We start from the raw sequence: 9874 nt of genomic DNA, 5'->3' as shown, positions 1-9874 counted from the left end.
GTATGTGTGTCTGTGTTTCTTTCCCATGGCCCACTACATCATTATGCCTGCTCTGTCATTGCTTCTCTCCAGTTTTTACCGCTACGTACTGGAACCTTCTATGGAGTTCACCAAGACTGGGTCGGCGTGCACATCAGTAGCTGCTGTTTTCTCCGACTTGCCCGATAGCATTCTGCTGACCCTGAAGATGGACGTGCCTCAGCCGTGGATGGTGGAGGTGGTGCGCTCCGCTTACGACTTGGACAACATCCGTCTGGCAGATGTGAGCATTATGTCTACTCCGTCGCTTTTGCTCTGTTGATTGTATCTCCAGTAGCAAATGTTTGTCTATCTACCTCCCCCCCCCTCTCTCTCTCCTCTCCCTCATGCTTTATGTCATCTTCACATGTGTTGATTTAGGTGGAGCAAGCTGTCGTCAGTACATTCCAGCTTATTGCTATCGTTATGGAAGGTTAGTTAGTTGAATCAGTCCTTCATTGATCTTTGCTCTCCCTTCTTTTGCCTTGCATGTTCGATCAGGTGTTTGTTAGAGTTGTACGATCAGGTGTTTGTTAGAGTTAGCGAGTAGATGTATGTTGAAACTGCAGTGTCAACTGTAAACTATCCTTGATATAACCTAATATTTCCCTCGAGTTGATGAATTTAGGATATTGACTACTTCCTCCGTATACAACAACTTCGTGGCATTGTCTAACCTGTTTGCAAGCTATATACAAAGAAAAAAGCAACTCAGGCGAATGAATTTGAGTTTATTCAGAGTCTTCGTCACTCGTGTCATTGTCACCTGACGACGCTGACTCCGCATCGCCATCAGTCGCTGCTTCCGCTCGCATTTCGTTCAGCTTCTTGTCAGCTGCAGTGATGATCCGACGCAGCACTCTGGCTACGTCCTCTTGATCTCTAGAGCTGCGTACGAATCGGTGTCGACTATTCAGTCGTTGCAGCCCGCAACCTCCACTATGCCGTGAAACGAGTCGTACAAGCTTCGCATTTTCTTGGCAGGATACTCCTCCCAGCATTCTACAATGGCTTCGAGGAGGTCCCTGCGATTCCCCTTTGCGACAAAGGAGACGTCTGACTGGAGAGAGGCGAAGAAAGCCAGGTCGTCGACATTCCGATCCAGAGTCTGTGCTGGTTGCACTACGACTGAAATATTTCATTTTGCCGTGCGAGCGGAACATCTTTATGTTCTCACGCTGCAGGCCGCTCACCGTAAGTAGACGCACGAGCCTGGCCAGCTTCAGGGCTGCGACTGCCGCGTGACTCTGTGTTCCAGCCGCGAGCTCCACTTCGTCACTGTGTCAGTTTCGAGTAAGTGTTAGTGTTTTTTTTTCAAATGACTCGGGAGTTCCGGTCGGCAACGACCTCTCGCACATGGCTTCCGTGGAGAATCTGTTCGGTTTTAACCAAACTTACCTCGACATGAATGTGGGTTGTCGATGACAGCCTTTGGCAGAGTTAGTTGAGCAGGTGCTTGCTCCAAAACAGTGCAGAAAACACCTTTGAAAAAAGTCACGACATTCTTGTATACGTAGGAAGTATCATTTTCAAGGCTCTACAGTTTGTATTCTATACTACTTGTATGCCATAGCAGTCATTTGACCTCAACAACACAGTACCTCAACAACACAGTACCTCAGCTACAAAGTACTTATGTTCATGGCCCTGGGGGGGGGGGGGGGGGGGTACACATTGTGCTGAAATCCACCGTACATCCGGTTGTATTTACTTTATTCAACAGGTCACTGTTCCGACATTGAGACTGGATCGCCAACCCGCGGTCTTCAGTTCATCCTGGGAACTCCCTCGCTACCTGATCGCGTGGATACTATCGTCATGGCAAACATGGTAGGTTCTTGGACTATATGTGTGTGTGTTGGGGGGGGGGGGGGGGTATGCCCTCCCCACATACCCATTCCAAGCCATTCGATCAAATATTGCCAGTCCCTGGGGTACTAGTCTCTTGCTAGCCATGTGTAAACTGTAAACACGGATTTGTTTCCTGATTTTGCAATGTGGTGCTGTTTTCATCTGTGTCTGGCTCCATGTTTGTAGGGATACTTCCAGCTGAAGGCCAACCCTGGAGCATGGGGTCTGCGCTTGAGAAGTGGACGCTCGCAGGATATCTTCCAGATTGAGAAGTAAGTTGTTTGCCCAGTGCAACTGTGAAGTTGGTTTCTCTTTCTCTTCATATACAGCAGTCACCTGTGTTTGTGCAAGTAACATGCCTGGAAATTGTGTGTGTGTGTGTGTGTGCGTGTGTGCGTGAGTGAGTGAGTGAGTGAGTGAGTGAGAGAGAGTGTGTGTATGTGTGTGTATGTGTGTGTGTGTGTGTGTGTGTGTGTGTGTGAGAGAGAGAGTGGGTGTGCGTACGTGCGTGTGTACATGTGCATGGGTGTGTGTGTGTGTGTGCGTGCGTGTGTGCGTGCGTGTGTGTGTGTGCATTCGTGTGTGCACTGCCACTGTGCAGCATGTGGTGTGATTTTCTTGTGCGTATCCATATCGTGATTACCACACACTCACAAACCCAGCAGTACTGTGCAGCAGGTTACCTAGTTCACCACATGGGCTGTAGCTTGCTGAGTGCGTTTTGCTTGTTTCGTCGTAGGCTTTCTTATGGATATGTTCGCTTGTTTTCTCAATTCTGCCTTGTGTTTTCAGAACGTCAGGTGCGGAAGTCATCAAAAGTGACGACCGGGCACTTGTTATTGTGAATGACTTCAATGGAAAGTTCATCGAGGTGTCGGTAAGTGAAGTGTTCATTATCCTTTAGAACGTGGTGCACCAACCAACTAGACACCAACAGACCGAGTTCATGAAATGAACATGAACAAGATCACTGTTGAGACTTCGAAGCTCCCTTATCTCCACACTCACAACGAGCCACTGATGAGATAGGGCAGGGAAGACATTTACCGTAAAAAAAAAATAAATAAAAAATTTCACGGTTCGCGTGAGACTCGGCCAAAGGCCCAGTTTTCCGCATCCGCAGGAACGCTACCACCCTCTTGGATCAAGGCGCAGATGCAGCTCCTTACCGTAAAGTCTTGTATAAATGCCGCGGCTTCTATGACTTTCTTGGTGAAATTTTGCAGGCTTCTATATGAGACAGGCTTCTATACAAGACAGGTATTTCTATGTATGTCAACACTAAAACCAGGCTTATGTGTGATTTGATGGGCCCAAAATTGCGGCTTCTATTCGAGGGCGGCTTCTATTCAAGTGCGGCTTTTATACAAGACTTTACGGTATTAGGGGAAACGACGAGGGGAGGCACAGAGACTAAAGACTACACGATGGTGGCAAGAGAGAGAGAGAGACAGAGAGAGAGAGAGAGAGAGTGCTAGATAAAGGACCTGGGCAGCTATGGCAAATATGGGCGCACAAGCAGCTACCCAGGTCAGCGGAAAAAAGGTGCCATACGGGAATACACGGAGTGTAAGCCAGCTGGGAAAATGATGTACGGGGAAATGTGGGGGAGAAAAGGACCTAATATACCTCCCCTACTCACAAAAGGAACCGCGGCCTCGGGGAAAAATAAAGGAATGAGTCAAATGAAAATAGAATATGTTGTCACTACTCTGACCGCCAAAGTGCCAGTTATAAGGACTGGCAAAAAAAAAGCTATACACAAAATGCTAAACATTCCTATAGATGAGAGCATTTCGGCCGCTATTACCAAGCTAGAGCAGCATAAAGATGATGCCGACATGCTTGGATTGACGGTTGCGGATGTACAGCTGATGTTGCAGTATGTTCTGTCAAACAACTACTTCGAGTTCAATAGTAAACAGTACCGTCAGAAGCGTGGAATTGCGATGGGGAACCATCTGGCACCTCCGCTGGCCATCCTCTTCATGGATGCGCTTGAACAGAAGGCCCTCTCGACAGCTACAGTGAAGCCAGATCTCTACAAGCGATATATCGACGACTGCATACTACTGTGGAGACATGGCTGGAAAGGTTTAACAGCACTTCTAGATCACTTCAATGGACAGCACACTACTATCAAATTCACAATGGAACACTCGGTCAACGAAACTCAGTCAGTGAACTTCCTGGATCTAGCGCTGTCTGTGCGTGGAAACAGCATAGAGTGGGAGCTCTATGTTAAGCCTTCCCACAGTGGTGTCCACCTGTCTTATGAATCATGTCTCCCCTGGTCGTGTAAAAGAGCTGTTGCAACGAACCAATTCTCTCGAGCTATCCGTAACTCGTCAACACCGGAAGCGGAAGACAGGAGCATGTCCATAATTGAAGAGTTGCTCGAGAGAAATGACTATCCACGCACCGAGATAAACGCAGCACGACGAGCAGCCAAGGGGAAGAGACAAGATACACACCCGTCTCAACAACAGCAGCGTGACAGCAAGCGCAGACACAACCAATTCAAGTCAGTCATCAAACTGCCCTTCATCAACGACTCACTTGCCGCTCGTGTCTCACGACGTGTTCGAAAGTTCAGTCCGCATGTTCGTGTTGTCTTTGTGTCTGGTCCTTCTTTGAAGGATATGTTGGTCCGATCGTCGAGTGCTGTACGTGTGTGTCCCCGTGAGAAGCAGCGATCGGAGGTGAAGAGAGGGAGAGGTCGACCAATGGAGTGTCGTGCATGTGATGCGAGTATGGTGGATAGTCAGTGTTTAGTCAAAGGTGTTGTCTATTGTATGTCTTGCACGTTGTGTGCGGAATTGTACGTTGGTGAGACCGAGCGGCCGGTGAGGGACCGATTCGCTGAGCACTACCGAGAGGCAAGGGCGATGGTGGCGAAGGCTCCCTGGGGCTTCCACTATCGTACCCAGCATCGAGAATCTTTAAAGTCTTCCAACTTTCTGCCCTTCCACCAGGCAAAGATTCTCGGCAGGGAGGCTTCGCTACCATCAAGGAAACTGCTTGAAGCTATCGAGATAAGGAAGCGCAAACCAGCAGTCAATTGCGATGACGGCTGGCGCCTAATTGACTGATTGGATGTCACCGGATCGTCACTGGAATCGACACCCATCTCCTCGAACTACCACTGGACTTTACCACCTGACACAGCACATACACATACTTTGCACATACACCGCTGTCATATACATAGATCGCCTTTAGCATTCCCACACTTGAAAGTGTTCTTGTACGTGCTGTGATAGTCTTACTAGTCTTCTTTCTTCTGTTTAGGTCACCTTACAGGTGATGATTGTGAACTTTAGTGTTAGTGTTAGTGTTAGTTTTCTTGCCAAATTGTGTCTGTGTGTATGTGTGAGTTTTCTCATCTTTCGTTTTGTTTAGGTCACCTTACAAGTGATGATTGTTTAGTTTGCTGGCCTTGCCAATTGTGTCACCATGATGTGTTAGTTCTAGAACATTCATCTGCCTGCATTATTCGTCTTTATATTTCGTAATTTGGCCTCCCCTTCCTCAATGCCCTGATGATGCCCAATGGGCGAAATATTGGCAAAGTTATTTATTTGGTGCAGCTGAGAGCCTGTTGCCGGAATGGCGGTGTTTTCAAGTGCAAGGAATACGCTGCAATGGAGTTTGAGAATTCTGAAGAAACAAAATGCTAGACAAAATAAAGATTGAGTAAGACAAAACACAGAACACAACGATCTCCCCAAAGTGTAGTGCACACCATACATTCTACTGAAGTAAGTCCAGAACAAAAACTCATCTTAAAATGTAATTACCGTTAAGTCGTGTATAAAAGCCACGGCTTATAAGTATGACTTCTTCTATACAATACAGGTATTTCTATGTATGTCAGTACTAAACCGGGCTTATGTGCCGACAGTGTATCTTGAAAATCAGGATTCTATTCAAAACAGGCTTCTATATGAGACAGGCTTTGATACAAGACACTACGGTAGAAGGAATATTTCGTGGCTCAGCCGATTAAACAGCTACATTTATGAGTTGCACTTTTACCAAAAATGCAAGGCAGACCATGGTTCACCCTGATCAGATGCCTGCCTAGAACATGAAAGGACACACACGCACACGCACGCACACACGAAATAAGAAAAAAATGATGAAGGGGGACAGAGGAAAAGGAAAGAGATAATAATAATAAAACAGGTGACCTGTATGACATGAGACGAGGTGAGGATGACTTGGACGAGACGAGGATGGCAAGAGACAACTGGCGGGTGCGGACAACTGGGACAAACTGCAAGATGAAACTTGATTGACGGGGACGAAGGGTCATGGGTTTGGCAGAGTTGGACGCCAATGTTGAGACTTCGAAACTCTCCTGTCAGCCTCTGCCTTCTCCGATGATCTCTTGCGGAGTTGGGACGATGTCTCCTTTTCGTTTACCTCGTCGTTAAACAACTGAAGGAGGCTTTCCAGGAGATGTTCCTTCTTGCCCTAGTCCTCGGCCATACACCCGATCTACCGGTGCATGGATGGCAGGAACAAACAACAGTGGACAGAATACAATTTTTTGTTGTTGCAACCAGGAGCAAAATTGTGCAAGCAGCGAAAAAAAAGAACGTCTAACTGAAGAAAGATACTCTGCACGGTGTTCACCTTCATCCCTGCAAGTCGCCCAGTCAGTCCCTTTGCCACTGCCTGCCACGCCTTCAACCCATGCTTAAACGGTCACTCATGGACAGCAACCTCCCTCAGGATGGCCACATCATCCGCAGCCATGAAACGTAGTTTCCGTTTCTTTTGCTCCACGCCTTCAACCAATGCTTGAACGGTCACTCATGGACAGCAATCTCCCTCAGGATGGCCACATCATCCGCAGCCGTGAAACGTAGTTTCCGTCTAGGTTGCTCCACGCCTTCAACCAATACTTGAACGGTTGCTCATGGACAGCAACCTCCCTCAGGATGGCCACATCATCCGCAGCCGTGAAACGTAGTTTCCATCTAGGTTGCTCCACGCCTTCAACCAATGCTTGAACGGTCACTCATGGACAGCAATCTCCCTCAGGATGGCCACATCATCCGCAGCCATGAAACGTAGTTTTCGTCTAGGTTGCTCCACGCCTTCAACCAATGCTTGAACGGTCACTCATGAACAGCAACCTCCCTCAGGATGCCCACATGATCCGCATCCATGAAACGTAGTTTCCGTCTAGGTTGCTCCACGCCTTCAACCAATGCTTGAACGGTCACTCATGGACAGCAACCTCCCTCAGGATGGCCACATCATCCGCAGCCATGAAACGTAGTTTCCGTCTAGGTTGCTCCACGCCTTCAACTAATGCTTGAATGGTCACTTATGGACAGCAACCTCCCTCAGGACGGCCACATCATCCGCAGCCGTGAAACGTAGTTTCCGTCTAGGTTGCTCCTCGCCTTCAACCGATGCTTGAATGGTCACTCATGGACAGCAATCTCCCTCAGGATGGCCACATCATCCGCAGCCGTGAAACGTAGTTTCCGTCTAGGTTGCTCCACGCCTTCAACCAATGCTTGAACGGTCGCTCATGGACAGCAACCTCCCTCAGGATGGCCACATCATCCGCAGCCGTGAAACGTACTTCAGTAGTTTCCGTCTAGGTTGCTCCACGCCTTCAACCAATGCTTGAACGGTCACTCGTGGACAGCAACCTCCCTCAGGATGGCCACATCATCCGCAGCCAAGAAATGTAGTTTCTGTCTAGGTTGCTCCACGCCTTCAACCAATGCTTGAACGGTCGCTCATGGACAGCAATCTCCCTCAGGATGGCCACATCATCCGCAGCCGTGAAACGTAGTTTCCGTCTAGGTTGCTCCACGCCTTCAACCAATACTTGAACGGTCGCTCATGGACAGCAACCTCCCTCAGGATGGCCACATCATCCGCAGCCGTGAAACGTAGTTTCCGTCTAGGTTGCTCCACGCTTTCAACCAATGCTTGAACGGTCGCTCATGGACAGCAACCTCCCTCAGGATGGCCACATCATCCGCAGCCGTGAAACGTACTTCAGTAGTTTCCGTCTAGGTTGCTCCACGCCTTCAACCAATGCTTGAACGGTCACTCGTGGACAGCAACCTCCCTCAGGATGGCCACATCATCCGCAGCCAAGAAATGTAGTTTCTGTCTAGGTTGCTCCACGCCTTCAACCAATGCTTGAACGGTCGCTCATGGACAGCAATCTCCCTCAGGATGGCCACATCATCCGCAGCCGTGAAACGTAGTTTCCGTCTAGGTTGCTCCACGCCTTCAACCAATACTTGAACGGTCGCTCATGGACAGCAACCTCCCTCAGGATGGCCACATCATCCGCAGCCGTGAAACGTAGTTTCCGTCTAGGTTGCTCCACGCTTTCAACCAATGCTTGAACGGTCACTCATGGACAGCAATCTCCCTCAGGATGGCCACATCATCCGCAGCCATGAAACGTAGTTTCCGTCTAGGTTGCTCCACGCCTTCAACCAATGCTTGAACGGTCACTCATGAACAGCAACCTCCCTCAGGATGGCCACATCATCCGCAGCCGTGAAACGTAGTTTCCGTCTAGGTTACTCCTCGCCTTCAACCGAGGCTTGAACGGTCACTCATGGACAGCAATCTCCCTCAGGATGGCCACATCATCCGCAGCCGTGAAACGTAGTTTCCGTCTAGGTTGCTCCACGCCTTCAACCAATGCTTGAACGGTCGCTCATGGACAGCAACCTCCCTCAGGATGGCCACATCATCCGCAGCCGTGAAACGTACTTCAGTAGTTTCCGTCTAGGTTGCTCCACGCCTTCAACCAATGCTTGAACGGTCACTCATGGACAGCAACCTCCCTCAGGATGGCCACATCATCCGCAGCCATGAAATGTAGTTTCCGTCTAGGTTGCTCCACGCCTTCAACCAATGCTTGAACGGTCACTCATGGACAGCAACCTCCCTCAGGATGGCCACATCATCCGCAGCCGTGAAACGTAGTTTCCGTCTAGGTTGCTCCACGCCTTCAACCGAGGCTTGAACGGTCGCTCATGGACAGCAACCTCCCTCAGAATGGCCACATCATCCGCAGCCGTGAAACGTAGTTTCCGTCTAAGTTGCTCCACGCCTTCAATCCATGCTTGAACGGTCGCTCATGGACAGCAACCTCCCTCAGGATGGCCACATCATCCGCAGCCGTGATATGTAGTTTCCGTCTAGGTTGCTCGATTTCGACCATGTCATCTTTGGGAGTCTTGGGAGCCTTAGAAGGCATGCGAAGCGTGCGCAGACGCCTCTCCACGGGCACTAATTCAAGTACACAGGGACCATAACTGGACTGCCAATTCTGTTTCTGCATTCATACATTTCCTTGGGTAATTACGCAGAGAAATGGAATGCACCGGGTAGATTCATCAGGACAGTCGGTAGAGCAAGTAGTGCAGGGTCGTGGGTTACTGGGGAGCAAGGTCGGGCGCCAATGTAGTAATGTGCTCCGGTAGTTTCTCCAATATCTTCTTTTTGACACAGCCGTCGACACTCGTCCAATCTAAGTTGGATGTGTCCTGCCCATTTTCGTTCTTCTTGAACCAAATCTTGAAGGAACTGTATACCTGCTGCTGGAGTGTTTCCATTGTGCATTTCACCTTGGTACCCAACTGCTTTTTTTCTCCGTTCCTCTGGTCCTCTGACTGTGCAGTATCTCTGATGCAGCCAAGCAGCCGATGTTTGCTCATACACCAGTCTGTATCTGTGACCACATGCACAAGCCTTTCGGACTTTCCAATCTTTAGCTGGATGTGTCCTGTCCATTTTCATTCTTCTTGAACCATATTTTGAAGGAAGTGTAGGTACTGTGCACCCACTGCTGACCTGTTTCCATTGTGCATTTGACCTTGCAAGGAGACAATGCCGGTGTCTTGCAGTGATTGCAGTGACTACATCCTGAGTGCACGCCTGTCGTAGTGACCTAGGTATACGGTTAGTGCAGGTGCGTACCTGTTCATGCCGTACATGTACCCTGATA

At 49.0% G+C, this 9874-nt stretch overlaps 1 protein-coding gene across 1 annotated transcript in view; it reads left to right on the top strand.

Annotated features, from left to right (window-relative positions):
• Window positions 1–9874, top strand: part of LOC135808274 (UDP-glucose:glycoprotein glucosyltransferase 1-like) — a gene marked incomplete in the record, with an annotated part of 33086 nt that overhangs the window by 12567 nt on the left and 10645 nt on the right. The window contains 5 exon segments of the mRNA XM_065321441.1: window positions 73–262; window positions 400–451; window positions 1742–1848; window positions 2056–2141; window positions 2662–2746. Of these exon segments, the coding sequence (XP_065177513.1) occupies window positions 73–262; window positions 400–451; window positions 1742–1848; window positions 2056–2141; window positions 2662–2746 (520 nt within the window).

The sequence above is a fragment of the Sycon ciliatum genome, chromosome 2 (genome assembly GCF_964019385.1).
Source record: "Sycon ciliatum chromosome 2, ocSycCili1.1, whole genome shotgun sequence".
Classification (NCBI taxonomy): Eukaryota; Metazoa; Porifera; class Calcarea; order Leucosolenida; family Sycettidae; genus Sycon; species Sycon ciliatum.
Note: the sequence above shows the minus strand (reverse complement) of the source record. Positions and strands in the feature narration are given on the sequence as shown.